Below are 26,398 nucleotides of genomic sequence, written 5' to 3'. Positions count from 1 at the left end.
ATTTATAGTTCGTTCAACGATAGAGCATGTTTACAGAATGTTAAGGCTATCGAACATCATTTTGGAAGATTTGTGCTCGTACATGCATACGAGGCCTCCGTCGCGCCGGGCCACTCACCCTAAAGCGAAATTCATGATGGAAATGGCAGACAAGGTAATAATTGACTCGCTTATATATATATAGAGCAGCGTTGGCCTAGTGGCTTCAGCGTGCGACTCTCATACCTGAGGTCGTAGGTTCGATTCCTGGCTGTGCACCAATGGACTTTCTATGTGCGCATTTAATATTTGCTCGAACGGTGAAGGAAAACATCGTGAGGAAACCGACATGTCTTGGACCAAAAAAAGTCGGCGTCGGTGTGTCAGGCACTGGAGACTGATCATCTACTTGCCTATTAGATTTTAAATAAATGATCATGAAACAGATTCAGAAATCTGAGGCCAAGACCTAAACAAGTTGTAGCGCCACTGTTTTTTTAATGTATATATAGGCCTACCAAAGACTTCAAATAGCCATTTAATCTTTTGCGGCGAGTAAAAATTCCTTCACTTTGATTACTAATCTGCATATTATATTCGAGTACGTTACTGGCATTGCATTTTTATAAATCTTAATGCTTAACTCTACTGTTTAAGTTTAATTGTAGCTTAATAGTTGAATTTGTTATAATTTGTTTCTTTAATTGGATAAATAAAATATAATAATAATAATAAGTTAGGACTATACATGGTAACTTTATTTGTGCACGACTTTTATTACTCTCCTCTTAAAAAGGTTTGTCTATAAATATATACTTCAGATAGCGGTTTGGATTGACGAAATACTGGCTGAGTCCGAGGACCGTATGCTGATGATGGACTTCGACGAAGACGAAGGTAAGTACATGCCTTGTAGCAATTCGATGCAATTTCAACGAAATGGACATGCCCTGCTCACGAGGTAACGCCATGAGTTTGAAATTGTGTCAATTGTTTTTATTGGCGTATAATTGTATAGAAATCTGATACTTGTGGTCACAGAACAATTGTAACAAGTTCAAACAAACTAAGAATTTAGTCATCATGCGCAGTTTTTCATTAAATAGGCAATAGTTGCGTATGTTAAGCTTTGTAAGCGGCCGGAAATTGTGAAGCAGATAAGTTCGCTGAAAGGTAATTGTTTGTTATAAATGAAGAAGTAGAAAAGACTGCGGAGGAGGTTCCTGAAGGATCGGCGTCGGAGGGCTCCCAGTCCGCAGGACCCTCGGAGGCTACCAGCGCCACTAGCACCTCGGCAGCCACCACGCCCAAGACTTCTGCCACCAGTGTGCAGAAGGAATAAACGGTATACATTTTACTTTAGATCTCCCGAGATATTTTTATTCCTATTTATAAATCGCAATATTTTTATGGTCACTCTCGACAAACTTTTAGGATATTTTTTTAAGCGTGCTTGAGCTATGATAAACTTGTTGCGTTAAACACGGAAAGCTCTGAATTTGATATCGGGGGAAACTATAATTGTAACTCACTCATATAATGAAAGATAATGTAGAAGAGCATAATGTGCTATTACTAATCTTTGTTACGGTTTATTTCATTATTATATATCTAATTGTTTCCGACAGATCTTATAGAAGCTGATGAAGCAGGGGACGCGGGTTTCGCTGATGACTTCCTTAATATGATGGGAGGAGATGTGAGTATAAAACTTGACTTTTAATTTTACTTTTGGAGATATATTTTCCTCAAGCCTGTGGTGTATATAAATAAAAATAAATTTTAGCAGGAGAATTGCGCGGGGCTTTTGATCAGACGCTTAGATTTTTACCGAAATAAAAGGATTTATGTCAGCTTAGAAACAGTCCAGAAATTAGTTGCTAAAGAAAAACCACAACCTACAGCACCAACTTGAACTATAACCTTGAACTTATGGTGAAATGAATTATGAAAGATAACGCAGACTTAAAATGTTTAAAATGATTATAAAAATAGAAAAATCTTGTATTTGCGTTTTCATTTTCTCGACTTACTTGAAACAAATGAACACTTAAGGTAATTTCTTTTTGTAAATAATCTTTTTTGCATCTTTCATTTTCTCTTAGTGTTCATTTGTATCTTGGATGAAAATGAAAGATGGGTTTTTGATTAACTCTGAATAATTTGTTATTTTGTTTTTCAGGGTGGGCTGTTAAAACTACGTACGTATGTTTTATTATTTACTTATTATGTTTTGAATCTTTGCTAACGTTAACTTTTCTTCCAGCGTTGCCTGCTTATCTTAATTTTACTGGTAAGCCTTTCCAACATGATATATATTTTGTTTATCTTAAGGTAAAATGATTACTGACGTGTTATTCTTTGAGAAGGACTTCTAAACGAATTTTAAGTTTATATAAATATATGTTGATCAACAGGAGAAATGTTGGAGGCTTTTAATATTCTAACGGAGTCGATGTACGATAAAGGAGACGCGCATCTTCTTACACATGGAAAGTTCACCGCCAACTATTCAGATGGTGCTGATGAGTGAGTGCTGACTATAGTTCAATTTATTATTGGAGTTATACTTCAGTGTTTAGTGTCGTTTGTCTACAAAAGTAGAAAGTAGAGTAGTTTTGAAAGATTTTTTTCTTGTTACCCCAAAGAAGTACCCACACTTTTTTTTGTATTCGTTTTTTCATGTAAGATGTTGATGGTTGAAAGGATGTGTTATGTAAATTATTATTATTTTGCGAGTGTGGAGATGACGTGGATTGAGATATAGGTTTAGAAGTAACCTTTTTGTTTAAAATTGACTCATCTTCTACATTGCATAAGCTTTCGCACTGACAGACGACAGTAATCACCGCTAGAACCACTACCTTTCTTTTTCTTAATTTTCGTACACTGCCGAAAAAGGCAAATAACGTGTTCGTTTACGACTTCCTTCACCTGTCTGAGATGATGACGAACAATCCCTATCCATTTTGTCAAATTCATCTTGAGAACCAACAGATACGTTTGATCCCACAGGGAGATTCAGGCCAACATGGCCATCATCCCCCCGATCCAGGTCGGGGGGCTTGTTCATACAATATTTACAAAAACTTATCGACTACACGATGACACTATACACAAATATGATATAAAGATTACATATAATACAGAAATTAAAACTACCAGCTTATCCTCTGCGTTTTAACTAGTAAAATTAAATTAAATTTTCACCACCATGAAAAAAAACGTCTACCATGAACGAAGTTTCCCGCGCTTTTTTGCACGGTATCTTTGCAAATATTATTCAGTTTAATATTTAACATGATATAGGTTAAAGCAAGCAATCGATTTCAATGCTACTGATTTCAACTCTACAATAGCCAACAAACTGAAGCAAGATCTTGGCGAAACTGCGGCCCCAAAGACAACAGACAACCTCAAGCCCTTCATGAAAGGTGTGATCATAATAATTTTTAAGTCTCTTTACATTGGTTGTTCGTTTTTCCTCTGTTTTAGTAATTTGATAAGCTATAAAATAAAGGTATTAGGTTTCGCACACTTGGACTTCTTCATAATTCTTCTTTATTACTGTTTTCTTTAATGCCCCTGGGTGCCTGGAAGAGATAGCTTACTAGCGAAGGCCGTCCTTCACTTTACCATGTCCGAACCATGTTATTAGTTTTTTCGGTTGATTGTTAATATTATTATTTAATGCTTTTGCAAAAAAGTAAATAAATAAAAATAAAATAAATATGTACAATTCAAAATTTAATCAAATCTTTCAAATGTGTGTTTTCAAATCTTGTTTTTATTTTCAGAAATGGTTGAAATTTGTTCCAATTATTTAGCACAATTTGCTGAATATAATAGTAAGTTAATTAAACATTTGTTTTCATATGTTTTTTGAATTTAATGTTAACAGTTTTTTAATGTTGTAGAAGACAAAGGTCCAGCTTTTAAATTGCTGGTCAAAACAATGAAAAGTAAAGGAGCTCAACAGTTGTACCAGAAAGGCAAGGCGAAAAGGACTTATGGGAAGGCAGCAACAGAGTAATTATTTTATTAATATTTAACTCCACTCCAATTATGCTATCTGGCCTCCCGGGGAATTTAATATCTATGATGTATCGCAGAAAGTTTGACTAGTACTACGTATACATAATCGGCCTTACTAATAAAGATTTATGCACATCGTATAAGCCTGTTATAAGAAAAATGTTACTAATAATGTCTGAATTGACAAGGTTGATGTATACTGCTGTTATAACAAGTGTCTGGTTTGTATGAAGACTTGTACAATGCTTATACAACGCAGAGGCCTAGTTTAACGGGTGTATAAGACAAAAATTGCGTAATTTCATCTGATTTCGCGTTTGACAGCATTTTTTGACTGTTTAGTTCAAGGAAAGATTTAAGTTAGTAGATATTTGTGTTTGTTGAAAATAGATTTTATAGATCAAATAGAAGATTTAGATAATATTGATATGCAGCTAATACATACGATTGAAGATTTGCCGCCTCCAAGGAAAGTCAAAGAACATACCAAACTCGGTGCAATCCGTTATTACTTTCGCATGGCGATTTCAAAACAAAATACCGCTTTTCAAAGAAGTATGTTATGAAGATCTGTGACAGAGTGCGAGCTGATGTCGAAAAGAGTACTAGAGGTGGAGGGTTTTCGATTCAGGTGTCTTCTTCATGGCTTCTCAGTGTCATTAGAAAATGCCAAATTATATATAGTAGCACTGGCAATCCTCCACAATATTGCTATTGATATCAAAGAAGACCTGGATGTTACGTTTGATGACACTGAGAATGCTCCAGAAGAACCAAGGCCAACCTAGACGCCCCCAAGCAATCTGGCTAGACAAGCTGCTAGAGCTGCTTTTATTGAAACATATTTTTAAGGCTGTTTTATTTACATAGGTGTGGATAGTTAAGGACTTGAAATAAATAAAAAGTTATATTTCATTTAAAACGGGGGTTTTATTTTTTTTATAAGTATATAATTATTTATTTAATTGCTGCTGTAACAATTTGAGCCTTAGAAGATGCTTCTGTCTAGCTCTTTCGTGAGCTTCGGCGAGTCGCTTCTGTTTGAGCCTAAAAAATTATTTAAGTATGATCGTTGAGGGATTTTGAATGAAATAGTCCTTTCTCTATCACATTGATACTAACCTCTTCTAACTTTTGTACTGCAGAACGCGGCTTTTTATGTAAAATTCTAGTCCTCTTTGTCTGAGGTTTTGGAGTTTCTATTAGCTGCAAATAATAAAATGTTATTAGTATATTGAGTAAATGTGTATATAATTGCTTTGGTTGATAAAATAAATACAACTTACATTAGAATTATGAGTCGTATCAAAATTATTAAATCAAACGTCAATCAAACACGGCGGGTTGCCAGGGTAACAATAAATAAGGGTCGTTTTGTTATTCAACCAATACACATCGGTTATTGGTCAAAGAGGAGTTTATGCCCTGTACAAGCTCTATTCACTGAATTACTATCACCTTGTCATAACGCATGTATAGTGATTTTTTATTAGTAAGACCGAATGTGTACAAAGAAATCAAATAGCCATAGTGTTTATTTAGAGCTACAATATGCTTCAATACGTAGAACATGGTTTAATGGTAGCAGATTCTGATATGGTTGCATATTTTTAAAGGAAAATGTGATGATTAAAAAATATTGAAAAGCCAGACCCAATTGCAAATGCTAATTTAGAATAATTTCTTTTATTGACGTTAATAAGTGTATAATATCATGTTAGTACAATTGAATAAGTTTTCAGATTAGAAGACGCAAAGGGTCTAGAAAACGACCACGATGATCCGAATTTATCTCAAGAAATTCATTCCGCTCTTTCCAAGCTAGTTGAAGGACAGACTCCAGCTGAGTTAAAGGAAGATATGAAAGGTATATGGCTAAGTCAATTTGGTGTAAGCTTTCTGAAATTACATTAAAAAAACTTTTTTGTTGCAGAAACTCTGGACATATGTTCGAAATATCTCTCACAGTGTGCTGTTGATGAAAGTAGGTGTTTCTAGTTGTTTTAATGTACATAATATTGATTTATAATGATAATCTATTAACCGTAATTTTAGTTGAGCGAGGACCAGCGTTTGATCTTCTTATTAAAGAATTAGAGAAAAATGGACAGGAGCCGTTCACGCCGCAGTATTCTGTACTACCCACTAGATTTGTTGCAGCTTACACGTAAATAATAATTTTTATCTAACTCTATATATGTTCACTACTTTCGAATTCGGAATCTTTTACGGATATAGATATTTAATCTCAGTTGAATGTATCACTTTAATTTGGGCTGTTGATTTTGCGAAATATTCTATATGTTTCAGATTAAAGTCTGCGCCAGGGTTGACAAGTAGCGCGCCTGATCCGACTACGGCTCCCGTATTTTTGGAACCTTTGCATAAAGCAGTTGATACTGTTACTCCAAAAAACTTAAAAAAAGATATGAACGGTTGGTTGGATATTCAAAGGTTCGGCACCAAATTGCGTAACAATCACATAATGTGTTCTTTCTTTTAGAGGTCATTGAACGCTGTGCAAACTATTTATCTGCGTTCATCAGAGACAGAGGTACGATCGCAGGATATAACATTTATGAACAAAAAGTGATATTCAAATTCAACAGATAAACTATTTTTTACCAGACAAAGCAAAACAAGCTCTTCTTCAAATGATGAAGAATAATCCGAAAAATGAGGTAGCGAAAAGAAATAACTATCTTATGACTTACGATATTGGAGCGAAAGAGTAAGTCGAAGTCTTATTTATTATTTCATATAAAATGATTATTACTGTATCCATTTTTTTTACCCTAGAATAGAAACGTCACCTCTTATTATGCCGTATATGCCTATCAAAGATATTGCAGATGAAGCAAAGGAACACTTGAGTAAAGATATGGAAAAAGTGACGCCGCCTGATTTAAAGATAGCAATGAAAGGTAAGCTTTATCCAAAAGCCAATGTATTCATTGAGTATAATTCATATTTATATTGAAATTAATTTACAGCCGTAGTACAAGACGCGGCGAAGTTTCTATCACAACCGAGCGCCTTGCGTAGTAAGTAATAATTGTCTATAGATGAATAACAATTAGATTAAAAAATATTTAGATACTAATAGTCAACTGATCGTAGGTGGTGTTGCCGGCGAGCGCTACCCTCTCAATTTTCTAGCAGCTATAAAAAAATCCTTGGGATCTAAACCACTTTTTAAATACAAGGCGTTTGGACAAACTTATGCAGATGGTGCTGATGTGTAAGTACATGGACGTAAAGCCATCGGAATTGTCTCTACGCAAAACTTGTGTATTTCCTGCGTTATCTTACTCTTTTATCCATCTAAATACATACTACATACATCATGTGGGAGAGTATATAGACCATAGGTTTTGACAACAATTATACATATCTTAACTGTGACATTATGATGTTTAATATGAAATTTGCATGCCTATTTTCATATGGCTGATTGTTTATTTTGATAATACATCAATCTGAATTTTTTATTTATTATCGCCATAGCTGAATCGTCTTGAGAAATATTTTGGGACTGCAATTACTAACGAAGGCAGTTATTATTTACAATATTTTTATTTAATTCGAACGCTACCTATAGGTTAAAGTACTCAGGACCATTGGAATCCGATCCAAAAGCTGAAAATCTCCAGTACGAAATTGTAGCAGAAATGGAAAAAGGAGTACCCCCTCAACTATCCCCTACCATGGCTAATGAAATAAGTGGTTTGTTTTTTTATTATTATTGCAAATTATTTATTATTGTTTCTATGAGTTCAAAAGACTTGTCAAATAAGTATGTTGATTAAGTGAGTTTTATTTTACTTTTGTATTTCTTTTTCTCAGCCACAATGGAAGACGCTGCAAAACATTTGGCAAAAGTTGGGATGGAGAAAGGTACCGTATTGTTATTAGTATTATGTATAACAATTATTTATAATATTTTCTATAAATGTAAATATAGCATTTAAGAGAAAAACAAACAGTAAAAGTACCATTTCTCTGACATTGATTTTATTTGGAATTGAATTGACCTGGCACAAGTGCAGTAGCGTAGAGCTGAAACTTTTCTCGCCTGTCTTATTTTCGGTCACAGAAAATTAATTTACTTTTTTATAGTGCGTTATAAATTTATTTTATTCATAAATTTATAACAAAAAATTTATGTATTTAGGAGAAGCACTTCAACATTTAGTCAATTTGATGAAAGATCAAGGAGAATCTCCTATGGGGCTCATCCAAGGATACCAGCAATCTTATAATGATGGCGCTAGAAGGTAGGGTATAGACCTGTATCTCAATTTGAAAATGTTACTAGTATTGAAAATTTTTTTTTTGATCTCCAGAATCGAACTTAGCAAAAGTTTGGCGACTGACAAGGTTGACAAAGGGACATACGAGTCTCTAAAAGAAAAGTTCAATGGATTGGTTGAAGCGAAACCGAATCATGAGTACGCAAAAGTCATGCCAGGTAACTTACCTACTATGAAGTGACAACATACATTACAAAATTATTACAAAATTGATTTTTTTTCTAGGTATTATAGACAACGCATCAAAGTTTCTCGCATCACCTCTTCCTGAAAGTAAGTTTTCCTGACGATACCATATCATAAAAGTGTTAAAATTATTTTTTTCACGATAAAGTTAGTTTTGATTTGCGGTCCCTTGACAATGTAATTCTTGAAACCCCTACTTATAACTGAATTTTATCACTAACACACACTGATATCCTCCTTTACTGTGCAAAGTATCCTGCTTTGGAACTCCTTACCTAAATAAATGTAAACAGTACGTCTTTCGTTTCGTTTTTTTGTCTTTCCACAGTTTATAATCTCGCGAGATAGATTACAATCTAACGGTATTTACAATTTTACGGTGACATATATTATATACTTTACTTAAAGAAATTGAAATTAGACGCGCTCAGCGTTTAACTTTATTTAAAAATCTTCTGAACATTTATCTTCAGTCTCGTAATTAGCTACATATATATCTAAGCCATCAGAATATGACAAATTCAATTTCATTACTTTACAGGACAAGCAATTAAATTATTAAGAAATATTGAAGGCACTATTAATATATGAAACACTCGATATATGAATGAATGTACTTATCATTGTTTGATCTATGACAACATATATTATATTTATCGTAACTCATTGAGCCTAAGATTAGCCTTTACGTTTTTAAGGCCGCCCGTTGCCTAATAATATATGTATCCTGTTTTTTTATATGTATAAAATATAACAAAGTGCTAATAAATAAATTATTTTATAGATGACAAGGAGAAACGCCAAGTATTAGCCGATTTAATGGCTCGAAAAGGTGACGAAATATTAAGAGAAGAAAGTATATACAAAATGACATATACGGAAGGTGGTCAAGAGTGAGTAAAGAGAATAGTTAAATCAGGCAAACACTATAATTATTATATAACATTAATTACCTTACAGAATACTTAATGCACCTGTGGGTGTAACCACAGCTCGCGACGTAGCCGCAAAAGATGATATTCTGCAAAAAATTAAAGCAGTCATACCGGATGACAAGAAGATACAAGATATTTTAAAAGGTTTTATGATCACCTTTTTATTTATGGTTCCTTTTAACAGAATTTTTATTATTATTAGTTTGACTTGCCTTAAGCAATTCCTAAGTATTAATGGGTCTGGATAGTTTATGCCAATCAAAACAATAATTTTGGCGATGTACTTTGCAATATTTAGATATATTATATCTTCAGAGATATAGAGTTAGTCTCTTAAACAAAAGTCTAGAAACAAGAGTTTTTCTGCAAACTAACGTCTGTTCTTGCCGTAAGCAACGGTAAGTTGGGTCTTTAAATGATCGCTGACCTAGTAATATAGGATACAATATAGTGTGTTAGACGAGGCAGACACTTACAATAATTAGTTGCATTTATAAGCAAATATAAACTAATCATTTAGTATATCCGTTGCCTAGTACCCATAACACAAGCTTCACCAGCTTAGCATGGGAATTGGGTCAATTGGCGTGAATTGTCTTTAAACAAACAAAAACAAAACAACTTAATTGTGTACACAGACATGATTTGCCTATAAGCGAAAATTATTAATTAAACGTAGGTCAAAAGAAAAACGCTTTTTACCGGATTAAAGTTATGTATTATTATAAATTTACAACTATTTGACATAATTTTAAATTTATCCGACGTTTCGCGTGCTTTACAGCGTGCGTGGTCACGGTGACTGAAGACAAAAGATGTTGAATGTCAAAAAGTATCACAGCTGCAGAGAAAGTTGCATTATCTGTATTTATTTCCCCGGAGTTGGTATCGACTAAAAGATGGAGGGTTTTGGCAAAAATGGCTCACGGTGTCCTCTATTTTCGCGGATTGTTTTTCTTTTTGAGATTTTAATTTGGATATTATTGGATCCCGTAAATAATCCGGTAAAAAGCGTTTTTCTTTTAATGTTATGAGTTATGTTAATCAAAGACAATACTATAAACGTAGGTCTTTTTTGTTTTCAAAAGACAATATTATCAAGACTTATTTTTTGTAAAATATTTGTAGAGCCCGCCAAAGAAGGAGCTGCATATTTAGCAGACATTATCAAGGGACGAGGTACGTAAAAGAAATATGTAATATATCTTAAAGGCAATAGAAATAATACGAAGCCTATATTTTAGGGGAAGCAATGCAAGTGATACACGATGGTTTGAAGAAAGAAAGAGATAAAGACTTTTTAACATTGGGAAAATTCTCCAAAAACCACGAACAAGTTGCTGATATGTATGTCATACTAGAAATATTATCATTATTGTATTTGATAAATACCAGATTGAATTTATTTTATTTTTAAGTTATCTTTTACAAAACGCCAAATAAAATGAGGCAGGATTGACAAGAATACTTTGCTTCGTACTAACATTAATCATATAGATGTTATATTATTCTTGACAAAATCTATTTTTGTTAGGCTCTCGGATGCATCGCATTTTGGTGGGCAGAAGCCAGCGCCCGTGGTTGCTGACAAAGTTTCTTCCAAAATGCAAGCTTTACCCCTGCAGTTTCCTGAGACTGCGAAACCGTTCGCTAAAGGTAAAAAAATATAGAGATATTCTATGAGGGCCTATAACCTTATAATGAAGTTATATATGTAAGATGAGATATATATTTGAGTCATAACATAATAAATAATACATTTAATATATAAATATGATGTTTATATTTGCATATATTAATAATAACATAAATGTTAAAAATTGGTATTTCTCCGATTAACTCCGATGCGTCTGAATTATTGATATTTTTCTATAATTATTGGTTTTGACCCTAAGATCCTTAATCTAAGACTAATAATATGCCTGTTATCCTAAAAAAACTAATTTTATCTGCGCACGTAGACAGCAAAATCCATTGTGTTTATGAATACACACGTTTACTCACATGAAGATAAATTTTTGACATTTGTTTTAGAGACATCGGATATTGCCATAAATTACGTGGCTGGCGTAGCCACTAAGGAATGTAAGTTAAAATTTTGTTACTAATGGTAGGGGAGCCCACGATGCTAAATGGGGATTTACTCGAGCGTCGTAGAGACCTATTGGGATGCAAAGCTTAGATAATAAGAAGAAAAAAATGTTATATGATATATACCTTTTCATCGGTGGGGGAAGCGGCTATAGATTGTTAAATATGTAAAAAAAAACTGTTGCATGGACATCCTCGAGCGCGTCAGATATTGATAGCATCAATGCCCTACGTATTTTTAATAATGTACGTATGTTAATCTGATCGTTTGCATGATGCGGGTGGTTGTATTTAAGGGTTGAAAATGAAAAAAAAATAAAAATTATCGAGCGCGTCAGATTTTCTAAGGGAGTGTTAAGTGCACCAAAAAAAAGCTCTCATTCACTAATCTGACGATTTCGATGGGACGCAAACCCACGGCCATTTTCATAATTTGCAAAAAAAAAAACGCAATTTTGAAATACTCAAGCGCGTCAGATTAAGATATATGTGGTTCATCTTTATGTTCTAAACGTACTGTCTCATAATCTGACGATTATCTAGAGGGATTCGCCTGATCTGACAATTTTTTTTTAGAAAAACGGTTCACCTAAAGGGCCATCCCTGCAACTTCCCGCTAATTCCATTCCTGGGCGTTTAAAATTGATCGCTGAGTTCAAAGAAATAACATTTCTATGCATTTGAGCTCTCCCAGCTCGAAAGTCTGATAGAAGTTTCATAGAACACTATTTTTGGAATTTTCAAACCGCAATAACTTTTGATTGGATCAAGCAATTTTCACGCGGTTGGCGGCATTCGACGCAATTTTATCATCATCATAAGTAATTTTGCAATTTTAATTGATCGAACCACAAATTTCGGAGTAATCCCGAAAAAACACTTTTTCGGGTTTCTTTCGTTCACGATATCTCTCGAACTAATCAACCGCTTTTGACCAGCTTGGTGGCGATCGACGTGGTTTTTTAAGCTCAAAGGCGGATTAGTTTTTGAAGTTGATCGATAAAGATACCACTTTAAAAAAAATATTTCTTATTTTTTTAAGATTTTTCAAAATTTCTCAAAATCTATCGGTCGGAATCGGTTCAAATTCACAGGAAATGTAATTTTGAGGGAAATATTTAGAACGCCGTTTAGTAGATTCCGATCGGTTTAAGGAAATGTAGGCATCACGCAGCTGCACGCATTTAACTTTATCGACGAAGTTTTGTTATTTCGGCTTGCGGAAATCGTCAGATTATATATTTTTCATTATTCTTGAATTATTTCCTTCAAAATAAAAAAAAAATTAGCTACGCTCGAGAATGTCGAGATGACGTTTTTTTTTTTACAACTTTGTTGCCCTCCCCTTTTTTCCGTCACTCTCAAATTGTCAGATTAGTGGAATATACACTTTTTAGGATGTAATTAACTCACCCTACCTTAATCTGACGCGCTCGGGAATTTCTGATGGTCAATTTTTTTTTACTAATCTGATCCTGTCTCCTTCACGGGCGGCCTTATATATGGGCCTCATATTTTGTGGAGGTACTTAACCGGGTACAAGGTATCCCCCTATATATTAATCTGCCGCGCTTTAGTAAATCCCGAATCCCCTCTTGGGCTCCCCTACCATAATGTATTAGGTGTCGTAATAAAATACAAATTGAATTTTTATTATTAACAGGTGGTCTGGATCCGAAAGCTCTCGCGGAATTAGATGGGAGGTAGGTAATTAAATCTGTTCTTTTAATATTATTGTTTTTATAATTTTACTTTGTATGCCCGCAATCTTGTTGTTTTCTAATTGGGTGACACGACTTTGTTATTTAATACCTAATACTTTATTTTAAGAAGAAAATTGCATAATAGCTAATTTTATGGCTAGTGAGTGTCCAGATACTCTTCCGTGGTACAAAGGTGGTGGTGGTAAAAAGACATTAAATATTTTAATATGCGTGAGAGATAATGGATATATGAAACGTTTTATTCGATGTAGGTTTATCTTATACTTTGAAAATATATTTTATTATCAAACAGTTTAAGCAGGCGTGAAGCGGCTAGAGCTAAATCTGCAGCCACCGCATCGCAGGGTACGCCTTCCGCACCTACTGCAACAGCATCAGCAACGGCCTTGGATGCTGAAGAAGCAGCAAGACTTCGACGTTTGCAGGCAGCGCGGAGGAGGGAACAAGGTAATTTACCCTATAATAATAACTTTTTTAAGTAGCACTTAAAAATCCTTCTGGTACAATAATTCAATACTACATGATATAATTTCAACTTGGCTTTCGAATAGTGTGACGTGTTTGTTTTCTTATATATTTAAAAAATTGATAAGTAATTTTTAAGTTTATAATGCATTATATTTCTGTTTTAGGTTTAACTAGCGGAGGTATGTAATTTTCGATGTATAGCATTTAAAAGCAGAGTATTATATCATGATTTGCTATTACTATTTGCTGTTGTTAATTTCTCTTAAAATTCCTCCTCATTATACGTACGTACGAACTCGAATTACCTGCATAATTTTTCAATGTTTCGGGTTTTATCTAACTATGACATTAATTATAAGTATATTTATATTTTCCACCTCACCAAAGATGTGAGAAAGTATTTGAAGAGGCGGAAAGACTCTGATTTTGTTTAAGCAGTGATTTGAAATATTGAGTATTATTTGTTGTTTTAAATGTTAAATTTCAGTTTTCTTTATATAGTTTTGTCTATTAATGTACTTGTTTGTTTTCTGTTTCTTACAAATTATTTATCTATGTAATCTGTTTTGGCTTTCTGTATCGTCTAAGTGTTTTGTTTTGTAATATGTATGTTAGCTGTAAGATTACTTATAATGAAATAAATAAGTATCCGTTTTGTTATAATTTACTAGTTTAAGATCTTATTTATCTTTGAAATAGATGATAGGGAGCGCGATGAGGCAATGAATATATTACACGGTCAGCTGCGAGCCCGTGGCGGTGAGACAATGTACAAGCAACCACACACAGAGCTTACGCACTCTCTAGCGTCGGACTGGTTAGTGTTTAACAGTTCCTCGTTAAGCATTCTAATGGGGCTTCTAAACGGGCTTCTAAAAGGATACACTGTGCCATAACAAAGAGAGTGACTGAAACAACAATAGAACTGGCTGTGCAATATTGCAGTTGAATTCGATAGCCTAGCGATCGTCCGGCAACCCATCGGGGCAACATCGGCCATAAGTGTCTATGCAAAACATTTTTGACTATATGGCCGGGACATTACTGCAATATTGCATAGTGTGGCTGCTATTGTTTGCAATGTTGCCGGCCACAGTGTTGCAGCCATCAATTGCAGCAAAACATGGCCCGTTTAGAAGCGCCATTACACAACGTTTATTACCTTGTCAAAAAGTCCTTTCTATTTTCGTTTGTTATTCGGCACTTAATAACAGACGCGCCAATGTAAATTTTAAGTTTAGCCCACATTTAGATTACCTTTGACAGTTTTGGTATCCAAAATTGAAATATGTAGTGTAAGGTAGATGTTTTAATATTATTCTTAGGTTGTCAATGAAGCCCCCAATGAAGGTTGATAAGGCTGTAAAGGAATCGGGTGACACAGCGCGCCTTCACAAAAAGTTTGAGAGGAAACTCAGCGGCCTCGTTGCCAAGAGCACACCAGTAGATATGTATGATACCATGCAAGGTAAAGCAAATGTGCTTTAGATAATCAATAATATTTGACTTACAAATGATTTATTCAAATTTATTCAATAAAATTTCAGATGTCATCATCGAGTCCTCAAGGATCTTGTCAGAGTATTTTGTAACTAAAAGTAAGTTTTAGGAGCTATACTAATTTTATAACGCCGTCAATCCTAGTGGTTCTCGTTTCTGTGAGATTATGAAAACAATTTTGCTTAGACTCAGTAGACGGGGGTATAAATATAAAATAAATATTTATGTAAGTATTTAGTAATAGGGCATTTATTTAGCGGCAAGGGGAGTCAGTCAAGTTTAAATTTGTCATATCACGAGACTTGGACCGATTTGAAGTTTTCGTACATTGCTGTACATTTTTATTTTATATACTTTAGAACAATACAATAAACAACAGAATGTTGCTTTATCGCATACCTTACCATATCGGATAGCTTTAAGTCATACTGTCGTTGCGCATACGCTCCTACGGCGCAACTGCTTACTGCGGATTTTATGTGAGACTCACTATGCATACCCACTAAAACCCAACGGTGCCAACTGCCAACAATACTCGCTCAAGAAGATCCGATGCGGTAGCAGCGGAGACTTGTCCTTGCTCACCGTACGATTTATTTGCAGGCTACAAAGCTTTGGTTCGTGAAGCTTTAATATCGGAAATGCAGAAACGTGGCAACGAAATACTCATCGAAGTCGACGGCGCTGCCGAGACGTATTTCTTTGCAGCGCAAAGGTTTTTATTCTACTTGTTTTCTACAATTTTACAATTTTTCATATTATAACTCGTTAAAATATGGTTTGTGTTGAAGGCTATGAAATCTATATGAAAATGGTATTTAGGTACGCCATTTTATATTAATTAACAAGTATAGTAGTGGTACAATTTATATTAAGGTTTCAATCTCCCATTTCAAAGTTCATATAAATATAATTATTTGTACTTCAATAATCAATAGTCTTTTTTGCAATTTCCAGATTAAAGAAAGCATCCTCCCTGGATGTTCCGGAGCCGTGTGCGGAAGTTTCATACTTTCTGTCCAAAAAGCTAGACGATATGATTCGCTGCCGATCGATGGCTCGGAAACTCACTTCTGCAATGAAAGGTAGTTTTTAATGCAAGCTTACCCTTATAACTTAGCTGATGAACCCTTGAATTGTTTTACCCAAGAAATTTGGGTTAACAAATCAAGGCAAAACAAGCCTTCATAGAAATGATTATTATCAATGCAAGTGACACAAACATGAGTTCTATTTGAAGGGAGATCAAGGGATTGCCGCAATACTTGGTGTATATAGACGACATTTGAGCTAATTGTTCCTATATCGGTAGTATCGAGTTTCATCATCATAGATACAAGTAAAAAATAATTTTCTTCTTATAACAAATAATAATTTTTGACTTTGTGGATACATACAATAGATAATCCTTCATTACAGATCACAGCAAAGAAGCATCTGACTATCTATCGGCTCATGTTACAAAACCAGGTACAACGTTTGTTTAGCAAATTGCCATTATAAATAAACAATGCTAATTATTGGTAACCTTTTTTTATACATTTAATTTTATCCACGAAATTTTATTGCGCATTGGATATTCCGTAGAATGTATTATAAAATATAATATAGAAATTCCCGTTTAGGTTTGAAATTAAACTTTTTCTATCAAATTATAATGTAATTTAATTATGCTACTGATATAAAGCATTGATCTTTAAGATGAGCAAATTGAGGCCTATGTAACATTATTAAACGAAATGGAGGCGGCCGGGGACAGTCTACTTATCGAGGGAAACATTCCCAAATCGTACAAGGATGCGGCGGCTTAGTGAGTGATTTCAATACATCTTTATGCTTTAAATAGCCCATAAAAACGTTAACGTGACGTAACGTTGCGGTACGTACGTCGTTGGTATGAACGTATACGTTGTCGTGAAATTGAAACACGTAAAGTTGACTAATTTATCTTCTTGATAAAACTTAGTTTTAGCATTAATCTTTATACCTTGCATTACTTGAAATGATATCCAACTAAACCAATTGAATAATTTTAGGATCAAAACAGGAAACCAATTAATTGCTTAGGTGTTAAATTGATTGGGGAGGACGGTGCAAACATTTCTAAGGCGTTTCTTTGATCATTATAACCTGTTTTAATCTTCTGTCTGCAACGCGAACCAATAATTGTGTCGCCTAGAATTAACTTCGAACAATGGGGCTCTTAGCTCTTGGGAGTTTTAACTATTAGGTTACAGAGGTGGTTTCGGCTGTTAATAGTACATTTTTATAATATTAAGCCTACGCCAATTGACATCTTTTGAAGACCAAATTAGACGGCCTGACGCCGCACTGCAGTCAGAGATTGAGGGGAAGCTGCAGAATCTTATGGCTAATGTCACTAGCAGTGGGCCTGGCAAGCCTGTAATAGACGGTAAGAATATACTAAATCAACTTCTATCGAAACATTTTACGAGTTTTAAGTTCAAATACTTTTACCCTGAAATTAAAATGAATTCATTTTAATTTCAGGGGGCTACATTGTTTACAATCTTGATATAAGCATTCAATAAATTTTGGCTTTCATGAAAATTTTAACAAACCGACTTCAAAAAACGGGGGCACAATTTACAATAAGACATAATACAGTGTAAAATCTTTATAACGTCATTCGTTGTAACGAAAAGCCCTCTATAACGTAAAAATGAGTTAAATGTATTTGGTTTAACCCAATACCCATACATTAATTCTACCCGCCCTATAAAGAATAAAAATGCTTGGTCCCTTGAAATTCGTTAGAGTTAACACTATATTTATATTATCTCTCATTACAGGAGTTATATCGGACTCCACGAAGCTTCTCGTGTCTTACATAATGCTTCTAGGTGATTATTATTTTTAACCATGGTTATTTGTGTTCTACAAAGGAAGGAACTAAAAATTTACCTGGTTTTTCAGTTGAAAAAACCGAAGCCCTCAAAGTATTGATAGAACAAATGGATCTTCACGGCGGAAATGTTTTGTTACGCCATGGGAAAATTAGGAAGACTTACGCAGAGGGCGCTGATATGTTCGTATATAGTTATTAGAAGTACAACCATATAAATACTTATATTGCAAACTGACTGGACTATTTTCATTAATGTTTATGATACATTTCTTACTATTGAGCGGAACCACTGTAGTGAGGCACAATGAGGTCTGTTACATATAATTATCGACAAATAATGGCAAATGATAAAAACAAGACCACAATTACAAAATAGACCTATCTTATGTATTCTTTAAATATGTTGAATCAAATCAAAATAAAATTTATTCATAATTGCGATGTACTGTTCCGTACACGACGATTGCGATAAAAAATTAAATGCTTCTTAATTTACATTTACTACCAGTTCTGAAATTAATTTGACGTGTAAAAGTGTTTGTAAAAACCTACTTACAGAAATAAATCATTTATCATTTATCATTTATAAGAAACACCAAGTAGAACTGCCAATAAACTCTCTGCCATCCTTTTCTTTTTTCTAAACTTAAGATATGTTTCAGGTTACGCAGTAAAACCGCGGATCAGCTGAGCGTGGCTAGTGCAGATCCGGTGGTCGTGAGGAAGATACAAATTAAACTTAGAAACATCATGCATCGCTTCACGCCCGAAAAATTCGTTAATGTTATTGATGGTGACGTAATCATACTGCAATTGAATTTAGCAATAGATACCACGACCTAACGTATACTTTCCTTTACAGATGTCATTGAAGACGCTACGATGTATTTAGCAGTACATTTCTTACAACCACGTAAGTTGACTAGCAAAATACCCTCTTAAAGTTAACAGTAAAAACAAGTTCAATTATAAGCTATATATTTGAACTTGGATTAATATCAGGCGCAACCAAGTCACAACAATATCGGGTCCGCGTATTTAATCATTTTAAAATCTGTTTACTTGAGATTTATAGTTTAAAGTACATTTATGTTATCACCTAGCGTACGGGATGCTGTGAAAGTGTTATCCGTTCAAAAGAACGTGTATTTAAGTGCTTTGAAGTGTAAAATGTTCGACATCTGTGTATAACAAAAAACCAATAAATAAGTGCTAATTAGTGATCTACAGCGTAATAATATTATATTTCTACAGAGTTCGTGATAGGGGACAGAATTGGAGAATCTTTAAATAACGAATAAATAATAACATTCTTGGACCCGAGTCTACCCACTTTTGGATCTTGGGTACAATATTGTTGATATTATCTACCTACATAAATTGGGATATCTACATAAAAAGGGTATTGAAATATGAATTGTTATGAGTGTAACGATATAATAGTTGGTGTAAACCAATCATTAAAATGTACAGTTTGCCAACGACAGTATCACATTAGATGTGTTAACAATGCACTGGCCAGTCCGGAGGGTACTAGCGAGAGTAATTCGTGGATATGTGCAATATGTAAGAACCACGATAACCTTGACAATTTAAATATGTCCTACCCAAGTCGTGCTTCTACTGATAACATAGTTTTTAACCAGCGACGTCATCGAGAACTGCTGACTTTGCCATCTCTTTCGGGTTCCGAATTGCGAGTAATGATTGAGGAAATTGTCTCTGGAGAAATTAAACGTGCAGTCTTCGCTCTAACTGATAATATTTCGAGGCTTCTAAACAACTCATTTGAAGTATTAAATAATCGGTTAAAGATCATAGAAGATAAACTATTCGTATCTGGAACTGCCAGCCAGCCGATATTAACTGATTCAAATAGAAATAAGCAAAGCGAGGCAAGTACTACACTATATCCAATACCAACCAAGAAAAATCGGAAGCAAAAACGCAAAAATGCATCAACGGCTCCAATTACTCATACCTCTCCCATCGATGAGGTGAAGGAGTTGCCCAAGCCAGCAGCTCCTAAGAGACATATAGAATCACCTAATAACACAGAGAGATCAACGAATTCCTGTAATCATGTAAACTGCACGGAGGTAAAATTGCCGGTCAATCGTCGACGGTTGAGCACTCGTTATCTTGTGCGAGGTACTGCACTGCCGGGGTCAACAACTCTCGAGGCTTCAGAGAAAATGAGTTATTACCATTTGTTTTATTTAAAATATGGGACAAACGTTGAACAGGTTCGTGAGCACCTTGAAAACATCTGTACGACCAAAGATATCTCTGTAGAAGCTCTTAACGCCCGCGGAAATTACGCATCATTTAAAATTGGAGTTCCTGCCAAGTGTGGCAACCTAGTCATGGCGGAAGAGAGCTGGGCGGATAAAATATGCGTCAAGCCTTGGAAAACTAATTTTCGTGGCAAATCAAAAGAAAAATAGGACTCCCTTAATAAACACACTATATAATAAGAATGAAAAATCAAGTCTGGTTGCCTATTATCAGAACGTGAGAGGCCTTAAAACAAAATTACTAACATTCAGAACGAACCTAATAACGCTTATCGGTGTTCAATTGGTCGCTATAACAGAAACAAATCTGGATGGATCTGTATGTGACGCCGAAGTCATTGATGGCGACTGGTCTGTTATTCGCAGAGACCGTGGGCGTCGTGGAGGAGGTGTTATGCTTTTGTCAAAATCACCCTTACATTCGACGCGTTTACCTGAATATGAAAGCAGCGATGTTGAAGATATTTGGGCTAGGTTTAGTTTTATGGGCCAGTACGTATACGTTTGTGTTGTCTATTTACCACCTTCAACTTCTGAAAAATTGTATATAAACTGGTTTAATCATGTAAGTAATATTGTAAAGGTAGTTAGTAATAGCAATAAGATTTTAATATTAGGAGATTTCAATTTTTATAGCTGTAGTGAAAGTTGTATAATGAATTTTAACTGTTTCCTTGCTGAAATGGGCTTAACTCAGTTCAATAAAATATTGAATAAGAACGGCAGGGTATTAGATGCAGTCCTTACCGGTGAAGAGTCGAGTTACAGCAGTGTGAATGTGGTAGCGGTAGATTCAGGTGATGAGTTATCCCGAATTGACGCTCATCATCCACCCTTAAAAGTAACTCTTAATTACAATTTTTACCAGCCTGCGCAAACCCGTGAACCATCGAATATTACTAACGTAAATGAATGGAACTTTAATAAAGGAAATTTTTTGTCATTATTTTATATTCTTGAGGACGTAGACTGGAGAGAATTACTTGCTATTGATGATGTCGACGAAGCGGTGGAACATTTTAATAGCATTCTATATAGCTCTTTTGATCAATGTTTTCCTAGAAAAATTCGAAAGTTAACTAAACAAAGGGTCTACCCTGTATATTTTAATAATGAAATCATCGCTAAATTAAGAACTAAAGCGCAGCTCCATTGGCAGTGGAAATTTCTTAATGATAATAACGCGTGTTTAGAATTTAAACGTCTTAGGTCAATCATTAAGAACGACATTCGCAAAGCTAACATTAACTATTTACATACCATCTCATTAAATTTGGTTAATAAACCTACGCAATTTTGGCAATATATTCGTTCTCTTAGAAACCCAAAAGCTAAAGAGTCTGCAATTTCTTATAATGATGTTGAATATTATGGTTGTGACGCGGCAGAGGCATTTGCTAGTCACTTTAAATCGGTATTTCTGGCAGATCACCCGAAACTAATTCCAGAAACTGCCAATCATAATCCAAAAGCATACTCTAATCATTTTGATATCAAAAATTTCGAAACAGAAGTTATTATGCGTAGTGTAAATAAACTAAAATCGAATACACCTCCGGGTCCAGATATGATTCCGGCTTATATAATTAAAGGACTGGCAGAATATTTAATATTGCCTATATCGCATATTTTCAATATTATTTTATATTCAGGGGTCTACCCAACTTTATGGAAGACATCCCGCGTGACCCCAGTTCCTAAAGCTGATTGTAGAAGCAGAGCTGAAAACTACAGGCCTATCGCGATTCTGTGTACGCTGGCGAAGGTGTTTGAAATGTCCTTACACTCATTAATGTTGCCTAAATGCATTCCCCACATCACTCCTTGCCAGCACGCGTTTCTTCCACGCAGATCAGTTAATACTAATCTATTGACTTTGGCTGACATGGTATCGCGTGAAATTGATAGGCGGTGTCAGGTGGATGTAGTGTATTTGGATTTCCACAAAGCGTTTGATCGAGTAGACAACGACATTCTTCTCCAAAAGCTGGCCGCAATTGGGTGTGGACCTGTTCTGCTTAAGTTTTTTTCTAGTTACCTATCAAATCGTAACCAATATGTTAAATATGGTCAATATATTTCGCAGCCTTATCCAACAATTTCTGGTATTAGCCAGGGTTCAAACCTGGGACCGTTGCTATTTTTAATAATGATTAACGACCTTCCAAGCGTTATCAAATATTCCAAAATACTATTATTTGCTGACGACGTTAAGGTCTTATATAATTGAGACTGACAATGATCGTCTGTGTATGCAACTTGATTTGGATGAACTGCTGCATTGGAGTGAATTAAATAAACTCCAATTCAACTATGACAAATGTGAAGTGATGACCTTTAGCGCCTCTCCGAATAAAATACTCTGCGACTATGGCATAGGATCGAAAGTTATTAGGCGCGTAGACAGAGTCCGCGACTTGGGTGTCCTTTTCGTGCCCGATCTTTCATTTGCGGAGCATATTCGGACGATTACGGATGCTGCTTTTAGGAGATTAGGGTTTGTTCTGCGAAATTCGGTTGGTCTGACGGACACTGCCACTAGGGTGCTATATTCATCATTAGTAAGGCCAATTCTCGAAACCAGCTGCGTCATATGGTCCCCTTATGAAAGGTATTATGGGGATATGATTGAACGAGTTCAAAAGAAGTTCCTGAGAAATCTGTATAAAAGAAGATACAATTTCTTTCCTTACCTCTACCCTACAAAGTTCTTGATGGGGGTGTTAGGGTATAATTCATTAGAGCTTCGTAGGGATTTCTCGGTGGTCAGGTTTGGTTTGAGTGTAATTAAGAATGAAACGGAAAGCGCATACTTGCTGGAAGAGATCATGAGGCTATACGTCCCGGACAAATATTACCGCTGCCGGAAACATAACCTTTTCGCTGTGCGTTCGGCTCGCACTGTCCAGCGACAACAAGCGCCCATTCCCCGGCTACTCTCACTGCTTAATGGGTTTCTCGACTCTTCACCGGAGAGCGACCTGTTTGGGAAGCTTATGGGGGTGGTATACTGTGCTTTCAGAGTGTACCTGGAGTCGATAAGGGGGTAATGCTACCCTGTGTTGTAAATCTTAATTGTATTTTATTGTATTGTTTATTGTGTTTTTTAGTCTAAGTTTGGCCATTGTGCTGTTATTAAATAAATAAATAAATAAATAAATTATTTTTGCTACATTAGTTATCTTCTCGTTAGGTTGTAAATGAACCACAATATAATAAAAATAAGGACTTAAGGTCGATTCACATATATCAGTGAAGCCACAGTTCCGACACAGTACCGGCACAGTGCTAAATATTCTTTCATACAGTCTCTATGAACGCATCCCCACTTGTCAGTGTCAGTGACGACACAGTGCTCTCAGTGTCAGTGCCGACACCGGCAATCACGGACGGATTTGTTGACAACGATATTTTTTGTCGGATCACTGACGCCGCGTTGTTATTTGTTACATTTTGTTTATTGCAGAAGAATAAACAATATTGAAGCAGCTCTCTGACATTTTAAAATATTTTCTTTCATCTTTAACTAATTCTTTGTGATGAATTCTCCTTCCGTCTCTCTTAATTGTCAGGCTTCATGCACCCATTTTCTTTTTTCCTTGATGCTGCTCTTCTTCTTCGTATAAAGCATTCATTCATCATTGGTAGCTCCGTAGTATTGATCAGAGCCATAATGACGTTACTTAAAAACGGACCCTGAGTACTGACATGTGTGAATTGAATGACTGACGCAATACTGTATCACTGATACTGAACTGAGCGGACACGTTGACGGAACTGTGCCTTCACTGATATATGTGAATCGACCTTTACAGGGATCAAATATGTCAATTCTTTTTGCGATTCCAGAAATAATTCAAGTGTGCAAGTGTATGAAGAACGTATTCGTGCAATGCGAGTTGTGGTGCGACGAAATCCTGCGGCGTGTGGCGCGGCCATGTTGCTCTTGTTCCCGCCACATCTCTACGCAAGCACTGTCTGACCTTGCACCCGGTCCAATCCATGCGACCCCTGGTTCTTCCCGTGCTTACGCCGAAGGTCTCGAGATCAGCATCGGCCCATGCCCCACTAAGGTCGACCGGACTCCGAGGCCATGTCCGGCCACGCGACCGACGGACGAGTGCGGTCGCTACACAACCACCTCGTATTTATTTTACTCGCCTGCCTATCCTCGCCGACGCTCACTTGTCTACAGCCCGGAGCGACCTAGTCCTGAAGCAGGGTCTCTGCACATCTCACGGAGCCGCGAGTCTAGATCACCACTCTCGACCAACCGCTCCTTCGGTGAACGATTTGGCGAAACGATAACCCAAGAGCTTAGAAACAGGTCGCCGACTCCCATAAGAGAGACTGACACGTCCTCTTCGTTCTATACTCCACAGAGCGGTCAGGGCCTCGATTCGGACCCGCCGGAAATGGACGTAGCTTCGCCACGTTTTTGGAACTCTCCAACGACAATGTACGCGGAGGTCTGTACGCCGAACGTCCCACATCCACCAGTCCAACCCACGCGACCACGGAATCCAACGCTAGAGCAAAGGGAATCATATTGCAGTGAGTTAAATTTGTTTGCCGTGTGATGTAACTAAATGGCGTAAAAGTTATAAATAAGCGTAAAAGTTATAATGTTGAACAGGGGCGCCTATAGTGAGCACTGAGCAGATGAGTGACTGGCACGCCATGTTGGTGAGCCTCATGTGGAACGTACAAGCCTGGAGAGACTGGATTCAGGAGAACTTTGACCGAGCGCTGGCCTTTCAGCAGTCTGCTGAATCCCCAGGTATTGTAGATACAGATCACATATTAAAATAAGTATATATTCATGTTGCTAATATTTAATAATGCAGGACAATCCGACGAAAGCTGGAGAGGTTTTCAACGAAGAGTAGCGACTGAAGCGCTTCAATGGCGACAGTACAACAAATTTAGTCGCCAGTTGACTCTGCGTTTGGCTTTAAGATACAGAGATAAACAGGTGCGGATAATATTCCTAGGATATTGCGATTAAGATTTTCTATTACGTTACAGTAAAAAAAAATATGTTGAGTTAATTTGAATTCTATATATTGTAACATACTGAGTGGATTGTTTGCAGATCGTGTCCCCTACTCGAGGCACAGTAAAGACAAATGTGTATGTTGAGTGTCAGCAGGAAATGTTGGAGATCATCGACATGTTCAACAAATGGACTGTGTGGTTAACACTTGTGGTGAGTGATGTTTTTTCTAGCTTACGTTTAGTAGTCTCTTTAAATTTTATTAACAATGTTGATTTTCATTTTACGTGGATTATTCTAGAATTTTGATACTTAACGTTATGTTTTTTTGTTTAGATTAAAGAAACGGATTCATTACAACATCAGTCGGATACCGACTCCACGTTAACTCAAGTGTACGTATTAAGATACTAAGTTGAATTTCTTTTTGTTTTAATTACAAAAAATCACTTTCTGTAAGCAGTCTTTTAGCAAAAAGTATCTTGTTTTTTATCCTTGATATGAAATCAGACTTAGCAAAATTACTGAGCTTTTGTTCAGTGTTAGTGTAGAAATCGTTAAGTTCATGATAATTCTAAGAACGTTAAGTCGCAAATGGAAAATATAGTTTCAATGTCGTATTGTATAGGCGATGGAATCACTTCAAGAGGAAGATACAAGAATACGCAGAGGATTGGCAGAAATATAACACGCATTTGAAGGGGTGCTGGGAACAAAAACACAAGAAAATTATATCTGGTAAGTGACTGGGCGGAAGAAAAAGTGAATTACTCCGTAAAGGTTGTGCAATGTTTCACCTAACATTTATTTTATTTTATTTAATAACAGCATACATGCTAAGCAATTTGATTATAGGTTACTTACATACTACCTTAAACTACTAACAATCTACTTAAAAAAATAATAACAACTTACATTCTGTCTTCCCGAAACTTGGATAGGTTTCAAAACAAATATTTCTAGTTCTTGTGCAGAACTGAGCAAACATTGTTACACTGGGTGTAA

The 26,398-nt window shown here is 35.7% G+C and overlaps 1 protein-coding gene and 1 long non-coding RNA gene across 3 annotated transcripts in view; one reads left to right on the top strand and one right to left on the bottom strand.

Moving 5' to 3' along the window:
- LOC125060347 overlaps window positions 1-26,398 on the top strand; it is a 39,311-nt gene that overhangs the window by 11,233 nt on the left and 1,680 nt on the right. Inside the window, exons 1-51 of one of the 2 annotated variants that reach the window (XM_047665336.1) lie at window positions 91-154; window positions 801-876; window positions 1,176-1,324; window positions 1,608-1,678; window positions 2,162-2,180; window positions 2,246-2,272; window positions 2,397-2,508; window positions 3,289-3,413; window positions 3,777-3,827; window positions 3,897-4,008; window positions 5,757-5,881; window positions 5,948-5,998; window positions 6,070-6,181; window positions 6,325-6,449; window positions 6,518-6,568; window positions 6,643-6,745; window positions 6,814-6,938; window positions 7,008-7,058; window positions 7,135-7,255; window positions 7,616-7,740; window positions 7,861-7,911; window positions 8,189-8,291; window positions 8,361-8,485; window positions 8,553-8,600; window positions 9,298-9,406; window positions 9,474-9,592; window positions 10,577-10,627; window positions 10,693-10,795; window positions 10,983-11,104; window positions 11,483-11,533; window positions 13,203-13,242; window positions 13,556-13,710; window positions 13,896-13,910; window positions 14,431-14,548; window positions 15,057-15,199; window positions 15,279-15,329; window positions 15,835-15,946; window positions 16,189-16,316; window positions 16,651-16,701; window positions 16,933-17,041; window positions 17,511-17,644; window positions 18,045-18,095; window positions 18,169-18,280; window positions 18,763-18,893; window positions 18,963-19,013; window positions 24,247-24,951; window positions 25,034-25,177; window positions 25,245-25,372; window positions 25,493-25,606; window positions 25,730-25,788; window positions 26,022-26,131. In XM_047665336.1, coding sequence (XP_047521292.1) covers window positions 1,664-1,678; window positions 2,162-2,180; window positions 2,246-2,272; window positions 2,397-2,508; window positions 3,289-3,413; window positions 3,777-3,827; window positions 3,897-4,008; window positions 5,757-5,881; window positions 5,948-5,998; window positions 6,070-6,181; window positions 6,325-6,449; window positions 6,518-6,568; window positions 6,643-6,745; window positions 6,814-6,938; window positions 7,008-7,058; window positions 7,135-7,255; window positions 7,616-7,740; window positions 7,861-7,911; window positions 8,189-8,291; window positions 8,361-8,485; window positions 8,553-8,600; window positions 9,298-9,406; window positions 9,474-9,592; window positions 10,577-10,627; window positions 10,693-10,795; window positions 10,983-11,104; window positions 11,483-11,533; window positions 13,203-13,242; window positions 13,556-13,710; window positions 13,896-13,910; window positions 14,431-14,548; window positions 15,057-15,199; window positions 15,279-15,329; window positions 15,835-15,946; window positions 16,189-16,316; window positions 16,651-16,701; window positions 16,933-17,041; window positions 17,511-17,644; window positions 18,045-18,095; window positions 18,169-18,280; window positions 18,763-18,893; window positions 18,963-19,013; window positions 24,247-24,951; window positions 25,034-25,177; window positions 25,245-25,372; window positions 25,493-25,606; window positions 25,730-25,788; window positions 26,022-26,131 — 4,993 coding nt within the window. In that variant the 5' untranslated portion in view covers window positions 91-154; window positions 801-876; window positions 1,176-1,324; window positions 1,608-1,663. Of the gene's footprint in view, window positions 1-36; window positions 155-800; window positions 877-1,175; window positions 1,325-1,607; window positions 1,679-2,161; window positions 2,181-2,245; window positions 2,273-2,396; window positions 2,509-3,288; window positions 3,414-3,776; window positions 3,828-3,896; window positions 4,009-5,756; window positions 5,882-5,947; window positions 5,999-6,069; window positions 6,182-6,324; window positions 6,450-6,517; window positions 6,569-6,642; window positions 6,746-6,813; window positions 6,939-7,007; window positions 7,059-7,134; window positions 7,256-7,615; window positions 7,741-7,860; window positions 7,912-8,188; window positions 8,292-8,360; window positions 8,486-8,552; window positions 8,601-9,297; window positions 9,407-9,473; window positions 9,593-10,576; window positions 10,628-10,692; window positions 10,796-10,982; window positions 11,105-11,482; window positions 11,534-13,202; window positions 13,243-13,555; window positions 13,711-13,895; window positions 13,911-14,430; window positions 14,549-15,056; window positions 15,200-15,278; window positions 15,330-15,834; window positions 15,947-16,188; window positions 16,317-16,650; window positions 16,702-16,932; window positions 17,042-17,510; window positions 17,645-18,044; window positions 18,096-18,168; window positions 18,281-18,762; window positions 18,894-18,962; window positions 19,014-24,246; window positions 24,952-25,033; window positions 25,178-25,244; window positions 25,373-25,492; window positions 25,607-25,729; window positions 25,789-26,021; window positions 26,132-26,398 lie in introns of those variants that run through there. The other variant, XM_047665257.1, reaches the window with a different exon arrangement.
- LOC125060704 lies at window positions 4,357-5,412 on the bottom strand. Its single transcript, XR_007118912.1, has 2 exons — window positions 5,301-5,412; window positions 4,357-5,220 (listed from the first exon to the last, which is right to left on the bottom strand). It is a non-coding gene; the product is annotated as an uncharacterized LOC125060704 (long non-coding RNA).

Source organism: Pieris napi, chromosome 1, assembly GCF_905475465.1.
Source record: "Pieris napi chromosome 1, ilPieNapi1.2, whole genome shotgun sequence".
NCBI lineage: Eukaryota > Metazoa > Arthropoda > Insecta > Lepidoptera > Pieridae > Pieris > Pieris napi.
This window is presented reverse-complemented; position numbering and strand designations above follow the sequence as displayed.